At 37.6% G+C, this 23386-nt stretch overlaps 1 protein-coding gene across 1 annotated transcript in view; it reads right to left on the reverse strand.

Moving 5' to 3' along the window:
- The window catches only part of SPON1 (spondin 1), a 168322-nt gene that overhangs the window by 115400 nt on the left and 29536 nt on the right, over positions 1-23386 (reverse strand). Inside the window, exons 3-5 of the mRNA XM_005428489.2 lie at positions 18568-18701; positions 1743-1816; positions 947-1069 (exon numbers count right to left, since the gene is read on the reverse strand). Coding sequence (XP_005428546.1) covers positions 947-1069; positions 1743-1816; positions 18568-18701 — 331 coding nt within the window. The remainder of the gene's footprint in view (positions 1-946; positions 1070-1742; positions 1817-18567; positions 18702-23386) is intronic.

Genomic DNA, 23386 nt, shown 5'->3' on the forward strand with positions numbered 1-23386 from the left:
TGACCAATAGGATTTGAACAATGCTGTGCTTCAAACCCAACACAAGCAACATTGCTCAGGCTGTTAAAATTTGAGCTGATACAAACCATATTTGAGTTATATGAGGATATTCTGACACTGTGACAACAATAATATTCTTTTTTCAATCAACATAAAAAAGCCTCTATAATAAAGATCAGCCACAGAAAACATAACAGAGTTTAAAGACCTGTAAATATGACTCATATTCTTAATTACTTTCCTGGCCTTTTTTCCCACAGACTGTGGAGTCAGTAATGAAAGACCAAATGCATAATAAACAATTTTGTAACTTCAGCTTTTTACAGATACTTGGGTAACTGCGGAAAGCAAACCTGCAACAGAAATACTGATTCTGTAGTTCAGACACTTAAAAACCCAGAGAGGCCAAGTTCAGAAGGTGTTTTTTATCCAGGTATTCAACCATCAAAGAGAAAGAAGACAGAGTATTCTTAGATCTATATATACAATTAATATCCTTGGGCAGCAAGATTCAAAACTCACCAAATTTAACTGAAATAATTCAAAATACTTTGAAGCAAAACAAACTAGGTAAATTGGCATGGCTGAAAAATCAAAATATCAGTGTGTTGCCTGTCCTTTGTGGACTTTTTCTTAAAATCTACATTATAAGCCATTCTAAGCTTTCAATCAGAAAAACAGAAAGGAACCTTTCTCCCCACAAAGACATCTTGCAAATACAACCTCACACACATCTTAGCTCAAAATGTCAGGCAAATCAATAGAATGTGCAGGTAACGTACAGTGTAGAAAGACCCATTGATTTTCAATGCTGAGTGCCAGCAGGATTCCATGCATGTCATCATTTACTCTGCTGAGCTGTAAATAAAGTGATGCTGTGTCACACAGCCTGCTCCAACCCTCCTCAGGGCCCCCCGTGTGGTACAAGCAGAAGAGGGATACTCACGTGGAAAATCTTTGGGATGTGTTTTTTCTGACCAGTTTCCATAAAAAGTCAGCCTGTACTTGGCAGTACCGCAGGCACAACAGTCTAAAATGGGTTTGTCAGTCACACCTTCCGAGGCTGAGTCTGCAAAAGCACCAAAGCACCCATTGAAAATGGCTACAACTCCAAACCAGTGGGGACATAATAATAAATAATAAATAAATGCCATAATAAATACTCCAGGAAATAAATCTGAGCTAAACATGGGTTTGGTTTTTTTAAATTTAGTTTGCTGTTAGACTAAAGGACAAGCCTGAAATATCTGTGCCATATTTATAAGTGGATGGAATGGTTTAAATCCACAATTTTCAATTAGAAGGCAATAATATTTCAGTTATCTTCTGATTCAAAAGGGCTTTGTTTCTGGTTTCTATCTGGTAAGGACAAACCTCAGCAGATCTCGAAACACAATAGGCTTGAAATTTCTGAACAGACAACGTAAATGAATCCTCCAGTGGGATGCAATGACCAAGTGGAATGTTTAGGTTTTGGAAAGGATGAAATATCCCAGGATTCAATAACAGGGTATCACACAAAGAGCAGGTAAAAAATTGCAAGTAGCACTTCAGGGGGAGGTAAGGAAGATTTTCTGAGCTAGAGTATATGTGATAAGGCTGAACATAACTGAATTGAAGAGCCCAAACCTCAACCTGGATCAAACTGTCCAAGACCTCCAAATTTTAGTTTGAGACAATGTGTTAAGAGAAAAATGCAAAACACCATGAGGAGGTCAAAGAGACATTTTACTTTACCTTACCTTGTTCACAGATTTTTTTGGTGAGAGAGCCCTCATCTTGAAAATAAATTATGCGCTTCTGCACAATACTGGCTCTACAAAGGGAAGGAAAAAAAGTTTGAAATATGTTTATTTCTCAAAGAAGAAAGAAAATTAGTCATAAATGACTGCTAAGACATGGTTATACTTCCCTGTACTGACAATACAACATGGGATTACAGATAAAATATTTTTATTTCAACTTGCATTTTTATTTCATCACATTTTACAGAAACCTGAAATATATTTACCTCTAAAGAAGTGGTCATAGGCTTACAGTGAGGACCTGTGCTCTTGAAATGCCTGACAGACAACTGAGCATTCAATATTTCAATCAAATCTTATATTAAAATACTGAAGTTGTATTCAATTTCAGTCAAAAAATAGCACAGCTATAGTGAGCAGCTGCTCATAGGAAATTACATGGCATTCTAAATTGATAAGTACTTCTGATATATGACAGCAACTCAGTGCAAATATCACGTAAAACAGAAGTTGGGGAAAAAAGCTGGCATAAGGTAAAGTCTTTGAAAGCAATTCACATGTTCCAAAAAACAAGCTGCTTTAAAATTAATTAAATCTGGAATATTTTATTGAGGCTTATATTTCAAACCAAACATAAATTACTAAGCCTCGGTGCCTCAGTTCCTCAGCTGAGGGGGCTGGATATATTTAATGCCAAATAAACTTTAACTACCTTCTTGGATCATCTTTAACTATATCAATTTAATTCACATGTAAGCTTTATATTCTTTCCATAAGAAAGACAGATTTGGGGTAAATTCAAAGCCAATCTATGGCCAGAGAGGCTCCTGAGGACAGCACACTTTGGGAGCTGGCATTCTTCCTTGTTTACCAGCACAAGTACACATTCTTCCAGCAACATTTTGTACCATCACTTGTACTTAACGCTCTAAACAGCAAGGGCCAATTTCTTGTCTTCCTTCAGGATTAGTCAAATAATTATCTTAATCTTTGTAGAACTACTCCTCACTCATGACAGGAGAAAAAGTGAGAAGAAAAGTGAGACTGTATGTGCTTAGATGCGTTGCTGCAGTCACGTAACCCTCCTTCGACAACGTCCCACCCATAAAATTATCAAAAATAAAAGGCAGTTTTGCTGTGCTTTCTTTGCCAAGATGCAAGGCCAGCATAGGAGAGGAAGGAATCCTTCTTTTCACCTTACAAAGCGCCCAGGAGAAAAACTGGGTTTTGCAAATCTCTTAAAGCTGCATCCATCTGGAAAGGGTGCAAAAACCTCTTAATCCTTTCTGAAGGAACCTTTTTCAGGGTTTCTAAGAAGAAATAAATGGGGGGGAAATGAAACAAATACAACCACCAGAGCTACTACTAGGAAGAATAAGAGCCCAATGGGCACCCTGTGACAGTGGCATGCTCCTTAACGTGCCCAGCCTTCAAACTGAAAGCCAAAGCCAAATTTAAAGACTTTTTGGATGCTACACTGCAAGGAGACACAAAGTGGGGGCACATGAAATGCCGTGCAGATACAAGGAAAACCTCTCACACCATCAGGATAATCACAGAGATTTAACCCTGGAATGGGCTGCCTAGAGTTTGTGCAACATCCATCTCTGGAATACTCAAAACTTGATGAGATCCATGCCTTGGCAACCTACTGAGGGAACAAGCAAACTGATGTTCAGTACCTACTTCAAGCAGGAGAATGGACTAAATGACTTCCAGAAGTCCCTTCCAATCTAAGTTATTCCATTATCTTAATCCACACAAATACAAAATCAGCTGTTTGATAAAGATCTCAATTCTGCAGGTAACAAAGGTATTGTGGGTATTTGAGAAGCAGTTATTTTAGAAGAAAGAAAAGAAAAGAGAGAAAGATTGTTTGAAGCCTGAAGTGTACTTGTATTATTCTGTTTGAAGCCTGAAGTGTACTTGTATTATTCTTTTTGCTGCAGTTAGCTTGTCACTGTAAAATGTCAAGGGAACAGTTCCTTTTCTAATAACAAAAGCTTCACAGCTTTCTAAACTGTTGTCTGTTCAGCTGTATTTGAAACTATATGGTGAGCCAATAATTTAAATGGGAGGCTTTGGACTGATTCCAAATGCACCAGGATGGGCACATCATATGGCTGCATAAATATCAAAAGCAGGCACAGAACTCTACAAATACTCAATCATAAATAATTTTAAAATATTAACTGTTTTAATAATCAGCTTCTAGACTGAACATAGACCAAAACATCTGCTCAGTGTATTTGCTAGCTTTTATAACTACTTTTTTCCCCCTTTTTTTAACATAATTTTTATTATTCCATAAAAGTTCTGATCTTTGGACTAAGGATTCTTTCCTTTGGCTTTGAGGCTTACAAAAAACAGCTAAAAATGGAATGGTGAACTTCTAGAGAGAGGCAAAAAAGCTTTTAAGAATTTACACAAGGTATTAATCTGTTTAATTTACGTAAATCCTTCCCATCACTTCAAATGTCTGGTGCTGTCTGAACTTCATGGGAAAGAAGCAATCCAATTGCTTTCCCTCTCATATTAATATATATAGGTGGATCTTCAACTTCTTGCTTTTCTTGTTGGCTTTTTTCTCTCTGACTATCAGAAAACAATGGATAAAGGCAAAAGGAAATAAATTTGTCTCAAAAAACCCTGTTTGTTTCCCATTTTCTTCAAGACAAGGCTTCTGGATTTGCCCTAAAGCTATTCCATCTCTAAGCTAAGGAGCAGAACTGTCAGGTACAGGCATTTCTACACCTGACAGCACCTGCTTTACTGAAGAAAACCAACCAAATGAACTGTCCAAAAAAGTGTCATTATTTCTGTGTTTCAGTTCTCACATGAAAAGGAAAGAATATCTGGTTACTTCTGCAATGTTTGCTTTGGCAATGCCACTTTGAAATGTCCCTGTCCTGGCTCGGTTTGGTCAGGCCACATGGGAGGGCAAAAGTGGGAAAAAACTGCCTTGAAAGGTTTCCATGGGATAAGAAATTCCCTCTGCAGCCCAGCTCCACAACAACTGTACCATCCTGCTGGGGAAAGCTCTGCCAAAGACACAGAAATTGCATTTGGGATATTAAGAAAGAGGAAATGTCATAGACCATAAAAATTCAGGCCAGCCTTGGGAATGCTCCAGTTCATACCACAAACACAGTCAGTTTGGGTTCTTCCTTTCCTTCTTCCCTTCCCTTCCTTCCCTTTCCTTTTTTCCATAGAAACAGCTTTAGATTGTTTTCCTCACTCCCTTTTTCAAATCCTAGCATGAAAAGAAATACTCTTATTTTAAATTACCTCTGTGGGTGTAGTGATGTGACAAAAGAAGTAAGGAAGAGGATTTGTAAGAATTGTTCCTATGACATTTTTTAAGCTTACATCAAAACCATTAAGTACAATATTAGAGTTACATTTCAATAAAAAGGTTTTGTCAGAGCTGGTGAGGAAACTCCAAGTTTTACTTGGATGTTGAGAAATAATAATTTACTGAGCTGCAGATAAGACAATTTTCCTGCTCTGTATTACCTATGAGTTAACCTTGTCCTACTCTTCTAGCTATCAAAATTATTTTCTTTAATTATTCCACGCCTCACTGATTTAATTACAGTATGATAAGTTGTTTCCCACCCAAAAGGTACTAAGAACAATTAACAGGATGTTAAGTTTGTTTTCCTTTTTGGGTTTGTTGGTTATGTTTGGAGAGAAAGAATTTCTAAATATACCATTTACTTGAACACTAGAAAGCGATGTGAAAACCATGAATTTACATCTGCTGTAACTTTGTTGATGCTGTTGGGTTTTGTCATTCTAATGCATTATTTAGGATGTTCTCATTTTCTTTCCTTCTATGTCTTAAAAAAAAAAAAAAGCCAGCCCTGTGTTTCTGACAAGCACTTACAAGGTCAGGGAAAGCACAAACTCCCAGAACTTTGCCAACAATATTTGCTTCTTTTTATAATATTTAAGAGACTTTTAAATAAAAGAAATTCAAATTCTTCTGAAAGCCTGTACAACCCTTTAGTCAATAGATGTCCAGCAATTTTTACACTGACAGTATATTTGACAACCACATTCTTCAAAGCAATTTTCACTTAGCAAAGTGTGCTGGTTTAGCCAAGACAGGCTCCATCTACACGAGAATCTGTCAACTGCCATCACTGACAAGGGTCAACATTCTAAAAATTTGCAGCAAAATGTTTCTTATTTAAGGCATAACATAGAAGCTAAAACAAATTATGCAATTTCTGTTGTCATTTTGTGGGGTTTTTTCATTAATTTGTTTTTAAATGTGTTGTTAACACGGTTTAAACAAACCAAGCAGACTTGGTGTTTGATGTTGGATTAAACACAGTAAAATTAACATGAAGTTCACCAATGCTGCCATGATTCCACATTTACATCCTTGCACAGGATAAGGATCTTTTCTCCACTAGATCTCCATGCAAAACAATCAAACATGATCACTTCTCAAACCTTCACTACATAAATACACACCAGAGTATCCTCCTTCAGTTTTACTCTTTTAACATTTCACGTGTACTGTCGGAAAATATAACTCAGAGAAGCATCACAGCAAGACGAAAGGACTCTAAAGCTTTTCTTACAAATTTCTTCTTGCTCCCAAATCCTTTTGATGTCTTCATGTCCCACTCAGGGCTGCCACCACACACCCACACAGGAGCTGGCTGACTTCAGGACTAATTTGGCCATCATATTCAATATGTGAATATAACACAGCAAAAAGCTCTGGGGGAAACCACAGCTGTACATGCTGCTGTCTTGTATTTTCCCTCAGAAAATCTCTCTGTTCTTTGCTTGAATGGCCACAGGACACAAATATTAAATGAAAATCTTCAGGATAAGAAGTGGTACTGACACGGTAATTTCTGACAGGAACACTACACCTGTTACTTGCAAAAAAAAAAAAAAACAAAACCCAAAAGAAACGAAAACAAAAAAGTAACATCACTTAAAGCCCATTGCTGTTCATGGGCTATATCTTCACCAGGGATTTTGACAGTCCCCACTTTTTGCAGCAATCTCTGTGAATTTCAGAGCTAAGCATTACAGGATGTAATTAGAGCAGATTGGATAGGACTGAGTGTTTGGAGGATGGATTTATCTTGTTATTCTAAGTATTGCTTCTGTAGAGTAGATAGAAACAATCTACCAAAGGTGGGACTACAAGGTTTTTGTCAAACTAGTAAGCCCAAAGTCCTATTACCTGAAAACTCAGCTAACCAATGCAAAGCACCTGTGTGCTAACTAACAAATCCTATAAACAAAATGAAAAATAAAGCAAAATAAAAACCACTTACCAAGCTGCAATTTATTTCTACGTAAGGTCTCTGCAACCTTTATAACCCTCACCCACTTGCACAGGGAACTGAAATACTTCATTTCTTTGGGTGTTCAAACCATGCCCCTTTTGCCAGCCTGTTTTACCTGATATGGCAGGATGGGGAAGAAATCCAACCACACAGGCAAGGCCACACCTCAAACCTTCACATCTGTTCCTTCACCTGTCCCCAGGCTCCCTACCTGACTTGAGGTCACTAATAACAATAATAACAATAATAACAATAACAACAACAATAATAATAATAACAACAACAATAATAACAATAATACCATGACTGCACAGCCCACGAGGCCAGCTGAGACAGAGCAAAAGCATCTTTTCCCTTTTACACCACTGCTTTTAATCTCTGTAATCCGCTCACATTCTCCTCCCCACTTGAATCACCTTCTCCTGCTCCAGGTTGGGGCAGTAAAAAAAGAACCATCACTTTTGTTATATATTTTAAAAAACCCCAAAAGCAAAATTTAAGCATGACCATGAGCGACCAGTTAATGAAGCCAGAAAAAAAAGATCCAAAACTTTAGAAAAAACATTCTAAATTTTTAATATTTATAAAGCATGAAGTAAAAGAATTCGAAGATAAAAAATAACTGCTGTCATTCTCCTACTATTTTTTTGAAGCTGTCAACTAGCAATATATTGAAATTATGTTTAAATGAGTAAATTAATTGCTTGCACAGAAAAAAAATTATTTGTCAAAAGCAATATCCTAACAAAGCCCATACATTCATCAAATACTGATTAATGGATAGTCAGCAGGAATCTAGACTGGAATAAAGTATTTGATGTTTTCAAATCTGAAAAAAAATCTTCACTTCATTTGAATTGACAGGAGCCTAAAGGTGAACTCCACAATTAATGGAACAAATTAACACCCACTGAAACAAAGATAACTTAATTTAATATTGAAATGCTTAATACTGCTTCTTAAAAGAGACCTTACTGTTATGAATGCGCTTCCCTGAGGAAGTTTTTGATGCAATGTCTTTAGCACTCGAGGCTGAGTGGAGCTGGAGCCATCAGAAGAGACTTGTCAGCTCTTTAGTGCAGCCCAGACACAGATGTCAAGAATTAATGCCTGAAACAACTGAATCTCCTCCACCTGAGCTGTTCTGAGAGCTCTCTGTGACAGCTGGGGCTGCTCAGCCTACTGAACACTCAGCCACAGCATGCCAGCAGGTGCTGGGTGTTCATGCTGAAAGACAGGGGTGCAGGGAAATGAAAGGAAATAAAGGACCAATAACAGAGTTGTTACTGGTAACTCTTCCACTTCCCTCATTCTGAAGGGGCACTACGCTGGGAAGAAGGCAAATTCAAATATATATCATATACTGGGAAGAAGGCAAATTTAAATTGTATTCAGGAAATAGCTGAAAGACCACCCTGCTTATAAAACACAATTATGAAAGACAGATCAAATGAATCCATTAAATTCTTCCACATTATGAGGGTTTTCAGCAAGCTTCTCCATTGTTTGACACCTGCTCCTGGCTAAGAACAGTGTGAGAGAGCACTGCCTCCAGCTCACACAAATGTTCTCCTTGCCAAAATTCCCTGCAGCAGGGATTTGCAGCAAACATTGCTGCCAAAATATGGCCCACAGGTTTTTGGAGAATGCAATGGCAGGGAACTTGCACATCAGGGTCTTGGCTCTTCCCACTTCAGCCCTAAAAAATGCCAAAAGCATACAACCTTCTCGTGTCTCATTAGCTGCCAACACCAGTGGCACTGACTGCGCTTTGGCTACAGCAGAGCAAAGAAAATGATGGAGAAAGAGGAATTGCTAAACACATGAAAATCAAAAAAATACTCTCAGGGATAAGGAAACAGCATTGTTGAAGGTGCAGAAACAGATAGGAAATGGATCAAAAACTGTCCAAGACATGCATAGGAAGGGTGAGAACCAAGCCCACAATCCCCTTTCTGCAGCAGTGCATTGTCAGACTGTGGATGTGATTATACTGAAATTATAAACATCAACCCCCCAAATCACTCCGGGGTAATGAAACTCCTTGGAAGACTGTGGTTCCTTTTCACGGTGATTTTATGCATTTTCTGCACAACAACATGCAGCAGCAGGGGGAGGAAACAAACCCTACAGGCTCAAGAAGCTTTTTGCCTCAGTGGGGTTCCTGAAGTTGATCCGGATAAAGGTCAGCATTTCACAGAGGAAGTGATTACAACTGTGCTTAGAGGAGCAGGGATTAAGCAAAAGATCCAGGCTCTGTATCTCCCACAATCACAGGGACAGGCAGAGCACATGAATAAGACTATTAAAGGAGCATTGTGAACAGTAGCAAGCAGTAATGACAGGGATTAGAATGATAAATCACCCTTTATATTGAGAAGCAGGCATAGACAAGGTACTGGAATTCATCCCTACCACATTTTATGGAACAAAAGTGCAGTTAATGAGATTCTTAACTTCATTAGAAACTCCAGGAGGGAGATGTTTTAATGTGGATAATTGAGATACACCAAGTATGATTAGAGACACAGGAGGAAAGAGAGATTTCATTGTTCAGAATTTGTGGAGAAAAGCCAGGCACCTGTATGGGAAACAGGTGAATCCATCATGAGTTTGAGACTGACAACCAAATAGTGCCATCAAAACATTTCCAAATGTTGGTCTAGGCTTTGAAACTGAAGCAACAAGGAAAACAAATCTCCTGATCTTCTAGACAAAAATATAAGGTGATTTTGTTTATTATAGTAGGGAGTTATTTGTTGCCACGAAACATTCAAACAGAAAATGAAACAGGAAAAAAAATTGCACGCTTTGAAAACTAAAAACATAGAATTTACAGATATACTGATGTGGAGGATGTTTAGAAAACCCAGACGTGTCCCACAGTCTTGTGCTTCTGTTAGGGGACACTCTGGTGACACCTGACTGACCTTCTCCTGAAATCAATTACCAACTTCACTTTCATCTAATCAGAAGGGAATTGCAGCCTGAATTTCTTATGAGGCATGGGTGGCCAGTGGAAAACCAGAAAATTATAAGGACAGCGCTTAGAACTTTATTCTCTCTGAGCCAAGGCACTTACGGAAAAAGACAATGCAGACAGCACATATCCATGTACCTGTCAAATTTGCCTCCTCTTCAGTTTAGCTTCATTTTACTTACTTGCCTGGACATATTTAGCATTTTCTGAGTAAAACTGTGTGGCAGAAATACAGATTACTATTATAAAAGCAGGAAGAATGATAACTACTTGTGTTTCTTTGCCATATTGAAGACAACTTTTTGGCCACAATTAATTCAGACAAATTAGATAAATGCCTTTTGTTAATATTTTGCTGTCTAAATTAACCCTGATGAGCAAGACAGTGTCTTTATGAGCAGTGATGAGATGGTGGTGCCTCAATGCCTTTGCATGTGGAACATATTTTTAATATGAGCTTCTTGTATCATCATACATCTACTTCAGCCACCACTGCCGGGCAGTTGCATTATAAGAGAGCACAAATTTGTTTCTCTGTATATAAAACTAGTATATATTCTATTTTCAGAGAAATCTATGGCAAGCAACAGTCTGACAGGTAATCTGTAAAAGTGAAATGAGTTGGTTCATATTAGGGTTATCCTGGGGCTCCACACACAGCAGTGAGGGAGCATCAAGCTCATTATCCTTCTAACGAGCAGAGCTCAGTCCCTCCCTAGACACAGGCCCGGAACCCAGACCTTTCTGCAACAAATGAAACCCAGAAACCATTTAAAAAAAAGAAAAATCAAATGTGCTTTCTGGTGCATTGCAAGGCTTCAAAACTAGATTCTGCTGGAGCGGTGAACTGATGGAGCAACAAATCCATTTCTTGGGGAAAGCAGGGAAAAAGCGCCCAGGCTGCTGCTGTTCAGAGAGCAAAGATACTTAATGCATGTCTAATGATGTAGGAAAGATAGAAAAAGTGGGCACCTAATTACTGAAAGGAATGGTCCACCCAATTATTGGTTGAATTTAGTGTTTCAATCCTTTCACAACAGCCCTAAAAACTGTCAACGCAGGTAACGAGAAAGACAAAACCAATCAATTCCACAGCTGGTTCATGCAAAGAAAAATTCCTTTTCTGGGTGGTTTTTCTGCCTTTCAGAATTTCTAAAGAGCTGCAATAATACAAATAGCTGCTCCTTTAAGGGAACAAATCAGAATTGATTTTGTGGTGCTTTACATGAAGCAAAGAATCAAGATAAATACAGTGTCCAGGTTCTGAGACCCTTCCTGAGCCCTTAGGGACTCTCAGATAACAAATGTAAACGCACAGGAGACTTGAAAGAATGTTCACCCCGAGGAAGGATGGCCAGAATCCAGCACAAATTGATGCATTTGCCTTTCATAGTGTAACAGGGCTGTGCTAGAAGTTGTAACTGCACAATGTGCTCTGCAGAGCTGCTCTGGATTCCTGCAGGCACGCAGACACCTCACCAAATTCTTACTTCAGCCTGCTAGAAAAGTTTCTGCAATGGAAATTTCATCCCATACATGCAGTGTGGCCTTACATTTAACTGCAGGATGACCTACACACCCTCACAGAACACAACCTTGAAATACTCATTGTATTGTGGGGAAGCAAGTGACCATTTCTGCCACATTTGTGACTAACTTCGATTTTGTAATGTCTAGGAACCACCAGTGTGCTGTAGAATTGAGAACATTCACTGCTCATCTAAATTCCTTTATCTGGGTCAAAAGACATTTTGAATAATGGAGGATCTTGCCAAAATGTTATAACAGCAGGTTTAGTTAAAGCCTCAATCACTAGGCACAGACTCGATAAAATCATTTGTTACCAAAACTAAAAATTACACTACTTATCTTTTTAATTACCTCCTTTCATCATTGCTGTACTCAATTTGCCCTTCACATTCACTGATGTGCAATGAGAACACCACCATACTACAGTAAGCAAAACATATTTGAGCCCACTGGAGTGCTGGTTTCAATAGAGAGACCAAAATCTCTTTATCTGTGACCTGCAGAAACAGTATATGACATTTTGATTCATGAATAAAATGCATATTTTAAAAACGTATCACATTACATTAAAATAAAGCCTTCAGTTCCTGAGACAAGACAAATCAATTCCTTAACATGAATTATCATGCAGGCAGTTACAGAAAAATGGATTTCAAGCATTCAGTAATAAAAAATGACAATGCTTCTGATGCCATCAATAGTGACACTCTGTATGTTTTGAAAGGAAATCAAATTATGACTATCATTATTATTTCTATTCCTTTTCTCTCTTTGTTTCCCCTCAGAAAATGACAATGGCCTTGAAGTCAAATTAAACATCTGTTTGCAAAATAAACCAGAGTGCTACTGACAGCTGCTGCCGAATGGCAAATGTCCTACAGCTGTCAGGCTCCTAAATTAACAATGATTTTCATTACAAACAGCAAACAACAAGCAAATTACACAGCTGATTTTTTTTTCTTCCATCCCACTATTTCAAATTTATGAAAATGCAGACTCTCCTAGAGACTCAGCTAGAAGGAGCTTACTGTTTTATTTCAGCTTACTGTTTTATTTCCCCACTTGCAGGTAGCAAAAAGTCAGAGAAAATAAGATTTCAGTGTAAGATACTTTACAGAACGTCCCTCCTGACATGTCTTAAATCCCTTTTTTGCGTTTTCCTCTAGGATATGTAAATAGAATTAATAATTACTTGAGGATCTACCTTGTTCTGATGCAAATTCTGTCAATAAGAAAAAGTATTGAAGAAGCATTTTCTTGATTTTTCCTATATCTATTTGGATTTGTAAATACACAGGTGCAGGGGAAGCTTGATCATAGTACACACTACAATCACCCAGTAAAGTCAGACAGAACAGGCTTGGGAAGTTCATTAAAGTCTCTTCTATCATCACTTTTTATAGCTTCCTCATTTATCTTCAAGTTTGGGATCAGAAAGTAGGAACATTAGAAAGCACTGCACCTCATTTTCCACTTCACATGACTTTTTGAAGTGCACAATTTGAACACACCAGTGCCCTTAGAACAGTGCTGAGAACCTGGAAGGAGCAAGGAATTCGGAGTGGATAACGGTTAGGAAATAAAAATGGAAGTTTTAAATGTCCTGTGTGGTTTTGTAAAATGCCAAATTAGGGTACAGGTGAATTCTGACTGGTTCTGTGCTTGTGTCCACATTTAACCTTATTAATTCTTTTTTTATTGAAGTATTTCCCCACAAAGTCTGGAGAAAACACGATGATGATGATCAGAGATGTAACAGATAACACTGCCTTGTGATAATGCATGTTGAACTTTTCCAATGCCTGAATTCCCACCCCAGTGCACATCCAGGCACAATCTTTTTCTTTCTCTTTGTTTTACAAAAAGACATTTGTGAAAAAACAAAAATTATATGGAACAATGAAAGTAACTGCACATGCCTTCAGTTTACCACAAATAGTGCCATAACACTGATTTTTTTTTAATATGAAATTATTGTAGGCATTTTCAAGGTAGAGTGTAAAACAGTTTTAAAATACTATCTTTCATAATAAAGCCATAACTATACTCCCTCTGCTGCTAGAGAAAGACCACCACCCTTTCCTTAGCCTGTTTTTCTCGTTGTTTTTCTGTTGTTTTGCTCTCCTCAAGGAATAAACCCATCCCTGAGTGACAAAATCATTAAGCTGTTTTGCAACACTACACCTTCACAAACAAAACACCATATGAATGAACCTAACTAGATTTTATAGGATTACTTTAATTATTGCATCATAAAATATATTATCTAGAAGACCATAAAATTATAAGAAAATCCATTTTTAACACTTTCCAAATTCACACGTGACGTTAAAGGAACAATGTTAAACAGTGAGAAAATGAAAGCGAAATGGTTTTAAATGTAGATGTGTCAGTAGATCCATGGGGCTGCTACCATATATATCAAGATAAAATATGCCTTTTTACACCTAATAGTAGAGCTTATATTAATTAGAAGCCACCTAAAAATGCAGTTTTCTTCTATTTCTTCCTAACACAAACTCTCTGTAGGTGTTTCATCTATGAAATAAAATACAGGTTTCTAAGTTAGTTTCATTTAAAAGTTTAAATTTTGTCCTATTTGTTTAAAAAAAATAAAATTGCTGGATGAAGACAATATTTAATTTATTTTTAAGCATAGCAATACAGGCTTTTCTATCCTGCAGTAGTTTATAAAGAGTCACTAGGCTGCTCTTGAGAAAACAGAAAAAAATTGAAAAATGAGTTGAGCAGTGCATAATAACCCAGCATTGAAGGACAGCAATGGACCCAAATTTATTCATTCCCAAGCCATGCCCATTTAAAGCTGGGCACATTTCTGTTACATCTCCGAAAAGTGAAGAATGGGGAAAAATGAAGGCACACCCAAAGGATCTCACATGGAAAATGGCAAATTTTCTGGACTGTTAGGATGCGCAGAGATATCTTAGTTTGCTATCTTAATTGTGTAGAAATACCTAAAATGTCTATATGAAACATTCTATTTAAGCTATGAAATATGAGGCTATACTGCTCCTCTCTCTATCAAAAATGAAGTTCAGAAGATGCTGTCATGTGGTGGTTAACTGGAAGATAAAGATTTTGATTTTTTAAAAAATAGTGGTGCAGAAATTATAAAAATTTCTCTGCATGCAGAAGACTCACTGATTCTACTAGGAAAAAGAATAAAGTTATTTATAACATGGAAACTTTTATCTTGTGTTGTTCCATAAACAGAGCCCTTTCTTAGGCAAGGAGGGCAGGTTGGTCTCTCTTTTTCCTTGGCTGTTATTTACTCATAATGGCAAGCTGTCAGTAAATGCTTTACAGCCGTGTTCACTGTTAGCACTCCAATAAACAGGTAAAACTGTTGACATGAAGTGTCTGCACCGTCTGAGAGCATGAATGGAAAAGACAGAATAACAAATTTAATACCTGATTCGAACAACCAGGGTTTCTAGTTCTGGTTTCTAGGTTTCAGTGCTGCTAGTTTTTATGTTTGGAAAATTTAGAGGCACAATTTTATAGTGAATTTCTCATGGCTTGTCAACTGTGTGCCTGCTGTGCTCATCTGCTTCAAAAAAGTATCCCAACAAATCAAGAAAAATCCTGTGTATTGGGGTAAGTAGGCTCCACCAAAAAAAAAAAAAAAAACCAAAAGGAAATGTTTTAGTGATTAAAACATCAGAGAGGAGCAAAGAATCTACTTGGAGAACTATGGGGATTTTTGAAGGAATTTTGAATGAGTTAAGAGATGGGACCTCTGAGTTGTTTTTGATGGTGCAGTTTATTTTCTTATCTTTTGCATAGGCAGGAAGGGTGAGCTCAGCTCACACTTCTCACTGCATGGCTCAGAAGGTCACAAGACCCTCAGTTACAAGACATTTTAAGGATTTACTAACCAATAAAAGCAACAAGGATATTTATGGTTTTGACTCAATCCTTAAATATTTCATCTTATAGACTCACACTGCAGTGTAAGCTTTCTTAACCAATCATGTTATGACACACAAAGCTACAGTGCTGCATTTTAAACTCCTTGATTACCTCTGTAGCTACTTTAATTTCTATATCTTAAACTCTAAAACTCTAAACTTTCCTTTGCTTAGCTGAAGTAAAGGAAAAGTAAAGCTTGTCTCTGCTGTAAGCTATAAATCTACATTCTTGCCTCTAGCATCTAAGTTTGGAAGCCTTTTCCAAGGTTTCAGATCAAATCCTGTGCTTAATTCTAAGCTTTGACTTACAGGCCCAAAGTTCTGAGAGTTCTTTGCATTTTTGGATTCCAACAGAGAATTTCATCACCTTAGTGAAGTAACCTGAATAAATTCAAACCATGCCCAACTTCTTTTCCCTGTGCCAGCTCATTGATACTGATGAGGGATTTAGGACAAGCACGAAAAGTTGCAAACAAATTTTTCAGCCGGAACTGCACATAATTCTTTGTTCTTTATTTTTTTTTTTTTTAATTCAGCTCTGTGATCATCTTTAGCTGTTTTTACATGACTGGCAGCAGTTTCAGAAGCACTGCAGCTTCCACCCATGTAAAGCAGTCTGGCAACTGGAACTTCTTTCTCTGGGAGGCAAATTTATGCAATATTGGTTTTGTGGGAATCATAGTAACAACACTTTTAGTCAGAGAGATTAAAAGTATTTCAGAATTATTCTGAGCACCTCAGTTTGGCCTTCCTCATAAACACTCCTCTTAACACAGGGTTAAGGATTTGATCACATATTAATTTACACACCACAAAGCTGTTCTTGTGAATTTTGGGCCTTGTTATCCAGGTGCCTCGTGCTCTGTTTCTGGCCCAGGGATCTCATCCTGAGTTCTGAGTGCAGAGGAGAGATTTGGCTGCACACCAAGACAGTTTCAGGATGTAAGTGCAGTTATGAACTCCCGAGGTTTTATGACACTTGGTTCTTTTTTCAGTCTCTCCTACAACACATTTCAGCACAGTGTTTACTCAGAGTGACAGGCCCAGTGACCTGAATGAATAGAATGCCTGAAACTACAAGAAATCAAAAGGTAAATGTTCAAAAACTGGAGCTCCTTCACCCTCAGAGCTTTGAAGCTAGAGAGGAAGAGGATGGTCAGAACCCACAAGGAGGTTGGAAACTGAATGTTATATCCAAGACCCAGACCCAGGGACTGGAACTGAATTTGTCCTCATGGATATGACAGCTTTGTTCCAGTAGCACAACTATCTAAAAGATTTTGCCTGATATACACTAGATATGCCATACTTTTTATTTAGAAGGCTGCAATTCTTTAAAATGCCTCTGCTCTCTCATTACATGCAAACAAGAGCCAGTGTAATTAAAATCATGATGATAATTACATATTCAGGAAAACAAGAAGCTCCACACTTTTCCTCAGGAACTATAAAACATTTCCCTAGAGATGGCTCAGAACACATTCCCAGAAACAAACAGCAGAGACACCACCACGAACCCAGTGCATTTCTGCAAGTGCTGATGGTAACAAACACTATTTACAGATAGCAGATTTTCATTTGTTGGTTGTTTAAGCACGATATGTATAGCAGAAGTAAATAACTTGTCTGCAGGACCTTTTGCTGCATTTGCCATACAAATCACATGAGTTGTCTGAGAACCCAATTAGTTCAAGAGCCAGTTGCAAACTGTGGTTTCTTCTCTACACGGTAAATTGAATAGAACTTATCTGCATGTGGCCATCATTTACTGGATTTAACTATTAATCTCAGCCTCAGTAGCAAATGCTAAAGGAGGAGAAGATAATTACAATCTCACAGGACTTGACTCCATGAAATCTACACCAGCTGACAGACTTACTCAGTTTGGATATTAGCAAGATCCTCCCTACCATGAAATTTTAATATGTGACAAGCTAAGAACTTGACCAATTTTTCCTCACTCTTGTGTTCTAGCACAGAATTTGACTTATTATCACTACCTTGCTTTCTAAAACATCTTTCTCTCTAATGGCAATTCTATTTAGGACAGCAATGGAAAAAAAAATAGATCAACATGTGTTGTTGAATATCATTACTGGATGATATCAACGTGTGTTGTTGAATATCATTACTGGATGAAATTTTAAATCTTGTCTCTTTATAAAGCATCATCACCTTATTATTAATTTACTTAAATAGCAAGTGCCCTAAGCAATACTGGTTATACAGCTAAGAGGGGGTCAGTCCTGGGGGGAAGAACAAGGAGCTTTATTGATAAAAAGCTCAGCAACACTCAAGGAATCTTCTGGACTGCCTAAAAGTCACTATTCCCAGCACTGAAAAGCCCCTTTGAAATACTTCTGCGGGGCACATCTCAGCAATTTTTAAGGCTTCTCCCAGACATGGATTCAAAACAAGCAAAGGAATCCAAATTGCCCATGAATATTTGACCAATCTGTCCAATTAAATACAGCAAACAAAGTCTTAAGTGACAGGACAGCATTTCTCTGGCACTCTTAATTCTGCAGACTAATGAGTGACCCTAAATCCACGTGAACATACATAGAGTTATCTTTATTTACTGCTTGGAAAGTATGATTCCACATGAGAGTGTATAATAATAGTAAAATATCAGTAAATGATCGCTAGGCCTAAAATGAAAGCATTCACCTCTAAATAAATCTGTTTTTTCTGATACAAGTCCATTTAGACGATCATGACTTTGCAGAACATTTTTGTTATCCATCTCAACAAAGAGCCTGTTTTTTACCCACCAGAGGAACGCAATTTTGATCTTAAAAATTAAGAACTTTTAGGGATTTTTTAATGTGAAACTAAAGGCTAACAAGTTCAATTAAGGTTGCTGACTCAATGGTTATTGAAGGCTTGGATTTCCTTTTGAATATTGAAGCTTTAAATTGCTAACGTTTCACTCTGCAAGTAGAACTAAACTTAGTAAAATGCATCCAAAGAGAAAAAAGAATTAAGAACTCCACTGTTTCCAATAAATATTCAGCTTATTCACTGAATTTTACTTTAATATGCCTTAAAATACTTACTTCAGGATGACACAGCCTGTTCCAGCGGGAGGAGCTGTCCAAAACACCTGGATGCGTGTCCTCCTTCTGGGTGTGCTCTCAGTCACAGCAACGGGACAATTGCTCATGAACTGGGTTTCCTCTTCATCTATGATCTAGGGAAACGTAAGGAGAGGAACAGGAAAAAGATAAGGACCTGCACGGCCAACACCTTCCACCTGTGTTTTGTCAGTTCGTGTTTTCTTTGAGTGGAATATTTATAATTCTCTCTGCTCAGCCCAGCACTACTTCAGTGAATTTATGTAGAACATGCATGAATTGAAGACCAAAAGCTCACAAAATAAAGACAAAAGAGTAAGTCAGTTCTGGGTAAAGAGAATTCAGGCCTTTTGGAGCATCGCTGCAAATAACCTTTTTTTTTTTTTTGTGGATCTTGATTACTTGGAGGTTCCTGTAAATATTAATGAACTGAAAATAATAAAATATTCATCATTTCAGATGACTGGGATTCCATTATTTAGTCCAAACTGCAGCTATTTTTGCTTTTTCGATTGATTGATGGTTAACAGAAAAGTTTAAATGGTACAAGTCAAAAGCCAGAGAGGCATATTTGGAACTGGTGTTCCAAGGATTTTACTCAAAGGTGTCATGTCAAAATAGCTTTCTCACTGCATATGTGTTTCATGGATTGTACTTTAAGCCTTCTGTTCATCACATCTCAAAGACATTTCATCAGAAACTGTTAAGTTTTATCTGGAAACAGGCAATGCTCTGATATTGCAAAATTTCTCTTCAAAATGCTCAGTGGTCCTGTTTCATTGGATGAAGCCACAATTCACACAACATTGGGTCAGCATTCAGGCAGTGAATTACAAACCTTAACATTTTGAGAAAAAAAGCTGTATTTATCAATTTATGGCCAGATTCAGCTCTGAAGGGGCTTTTTCAGAATCCTGGTTCTAACAAACACACGCACACACACACATACACTTTTACCAATTAAACTATAAAAAAGAAACAAATCTTCTGGCAGCAAACATAAGATTAAACAAGTGTTTTGACTAAAAAAAAAAACCACACCAAAAAACAACTGCTTTGCATTCTAAAAAGAGAAAAAAAGAGAGGCAATATCTTTAATTGGGCCAGATCTGCTTTGGTGAGCGGGCATGCTTGCTATCTCATCCGAGGATACTGCCACCATTCCCAAACATTTTTATCTAAGCCAACAAACATTTCTGTATTTCCGAGGCAGAATGAAGTGGTGCTGGCCCAGAGGAGTGCTGGGAAACTCTCTTTAGCTGGTCAACAGGGCAGTGGCTAATGAGCTTTAAATTTAAAGCCATTAACACGCCTCGAGTTTTTTAATGCTTTGTAGAATCTGTGTAAGCAAACACAATGTGCACATTTGCTGGGTGTTAATTAACAGGAAGCAGTGGGAAGTGAGAGATCCAGTGGAGGCTTAACCTGACTGCAGAGTTTCTACTTCTGCTGGATACAATTTAATGGCTGTAAGTTGAGCACCAAGAGATCCCTGACCAACAATTCAGTTTCGGCCACCAACTGTACTTATTCCATCTGCCTTATTCCTGCACCAGTGAAATAAAGGAATAAAACTGCCTGCTCATCGCTCAGAAAGGTGAAATAAAGGAATAAAACTGCCTGCTCATTGCTCAGAAAGGTGAAATAAAGAAATAAAACTGCCTGCTCATCCCTCAGAAAGGTTGTCTCAATTATTCCAGGACCATATCAATTGACCTTTTATCCCTATCTCACAGCAATCCATTCACAATCAAAACCCAATTTTGGTGGCAGCTCTGAGAGAAGAATGAGTGATTTTCTGCCATCTCATACACAATGAAACACTACTGCACGTTGTACAAAAGCATGGTAATTCCCATTGAAAAGGCTCTTAGGAGGTCATCAGAATGCTCTTTAAAAGGACAGCTTTTCTAAAAAATGGAAATATTACAAATTACTGTACAAATTACACTGGCTCCCTTGCCAGATGCAAAGTCTCAGATAAAAACTTTAAGAATGTGTTAAATCCAGGTCAAGATTATGTAATTACACGTAAGTATCAATAGGATTGATCAGATACAAGCTATTCCACAATGACCCATGAAACTTGTTCCCAATCTGGCTGAGCTCTTGCCTGGCACAGGTTCCACCAGTGAATGTCTCTTGAGAAGCCCAACTGAAATGAATTGGTGCTCTCCAAGTATAAAACCACTGTTTTCACTTAACAAGACCTAAAAATCATTCCTCCAGCAGTCATCATTGCAGACCTACCCATGTGCATTTGCATGTTAAATAAATGCTTATTCCAGTTGAATCCATCCTGTTTTTTTCCCAACAGTGAATGGAATCACAAGGAACCCCAAAACCAAATCCAACAACCAAAGGAAGGAGTTGTGAGTAGTTATTACAAGCCAAATCAGGACTTGCCTGCAAAAGCAGAAGCTGAAATACATGCTTGGATTTTAGACAGCCATTACACTGAAGCACATCCTTGTTCCAGTCGCAGCAAATGAACACAGAAATGGTTTCTGCACTTCTACCGCAGATCTAATTCCTTCAAATTAGCAAGCGAAGAGTTTCCTCAAGTATTTCTACAATAAACTAATTAGAAAGCTCTGTTTGCATTTTAGAACATGATCCTGGAAGAACAGGAAGTGGCTGAACCCCAAGGCAGCATCACAATTTCCTCCATCACTAACCATCAAAGCAGAAGGCTTATGCAATGAGTGTCTAATGGAAAACACTGAGCTGAAAATCATAAGGTCTTCCAAAAAGCATTCCTTTGAAGAAAAACTGGACAGAAGCTTTCTCAGTAAAAGCTCCTGATGTTGACAGAATGAAGCACAGAACTCCTAAATTAGTTGCAAAGTCTCAAACGCAAGTTGATTTGAGATGATTAAAGAAAGTCATTTTACCATATATAATACAAAAAATAATTTTCCAAATTCTAGGATTTCAGATAAACCATCTCAAATCTATTTGTTAAAAAGATGGGAGGGGTTCTTTCTGTATCCATGGAGGTTCAATTATTTATAAAAAATTTCTTAGGAGTGATAAGAAGGGAATCCTGATTTATACTCCAGGATTACAAATGACATGATATTTTAGGGCGGTGGATGATATTATTACACTCCCATGTAGGAGAAAAGCAATAGTATCCTGGCCAACTTTGGGGGAAAAAAAACAAATTACAGACATGTAATACAATCCTGATTTTTTTCTGGAATCAAGTCAGACCACATAGGCGTAAAGGAAAGATTTGGCAGGGAAAAGGCATGCAGATTAAAATGTAGCATTTGCAAAATTACAGCTTCTAAACCCCAGGTTATCTGTAATGGGAAGCCTTACATTTTCAAGAATGGGCCAGCAAATTACCCACATGTTGGACAAAAATCCTAAACCCAAAAAACAGACACTTGGTCAAAGCATCTGAACCCTCAGAGGGAGGGATCTCTATGTGATTTATCCTTTTGAATCCACAAATGCAATAACATTAGATTTTAATATTCTAGTTGGGTTTTGGAGTGGTGGTTTTTTTGTTTGTTTGGGGTTGATTTTTGGTTTTGTTTCTGGGATTTTTTTTTTTGTGTTTTGGTGGGTTTTTTGGTTTGATTTTTTTCCCCCCAATTATGATTGTGGTATAATTGGACCAGTTTATTCCTTCAGGAAAACTAGCATAAATCCCAAATGAGATTTTTGGAGTTAACTGGGATTCAAATGAGTGTCACAACAGGGAGAATTTTAAATCTACAAACATGAAAGTAAGGCTATTACAAGGGAAAATTTACCAGCTCCAGGCATTCTTTGCTTATTCCAAAAACTGACGAGGCTGAGGACAAGTTTTGGGTGTTCCTGAAAAGCAGGAGTGGATAAATGCTTAGTTGTTAAAAGAAAAAGGAGCAGTTGGTTTTCTCAGAATTGGAACATTTCAGGCTGACTGACAGCAAACTTGCTGTTTCTGGTTTCTTTAAACTGTTAGTCAAATAAACCAGGCAGTTATACTCTCTATCCTTAATTTATATCAGTATTGAAAAAACAAAAAAAGTTTAAAAATTTCAAAATACCATACATCACAAAGAAAGGGATTAGTGCTGAGTACAAAAGGAGATGAAGTTACATAAACCCTCTGCTGGCTTGTGTCCACTTCCTTAGCTGGAACCACTGGCTAGGACCTTCAGCACCATTCCTTGTTCTGTGGACACATCATCACTTTCCACTCTCTGAAACAGCTGCATTCCACTGGAACAATAGAATTACAGGAAAAGAAAAAAAAAAAAAAAGGACACAGCTAAAAGTTCACAAGATAAGCATCTTTGTGGGCAGATTTCTTCCTTGGAAGAGCTAATATGAATGTTGCAAAACTGTCTTCTCCTTGAGGAAACTTTCCAATCATAAAAAAGAACATTGGGTCTACGTAACAGCAATAATATTTGGCCTTTAGGGATTAATCTAGAACAGAGCTTATTATACAGAACATAAAATTAACGATGTACAAAGTCAGTTTAAAAACCCCACCTCAAAGATATGCTTCACATAACCACATTCTCTGACTAAAGGACACGGCATTTGTCTCAGAGTCTGTGCTCAGAACCAGAAGAATCAGAACTGGGATGTTTGATGCAGTGCCAGTAGCCAGTCTTGGTGCACACCATGGTTCAAGGTTGTACAGAACCCCTGAGCACTGCTGGGCTCTCTGGCCATGCTTAGCAATGCATCACAAGGCTGAGGCTGGCTTTAATATCCTTATATTAAATTTTTTATATATATATATGCACACACACACATATATATACACATATATATACACACACACATATATATA

This window comes from Geospiza fortis, unplaced genomic scaffold, assembly GCF_000277835.1.
Source record: "Geospiza fortis unplaced genomic scaffold, GeoFor_1.0 scaffold196, whole genome shotgun sequence".
NCBI lineage: Eukaryota > Metazoa > Chordata > Aves > Passeriformes > Thraupidae > Geospiza > Geospiza fortis.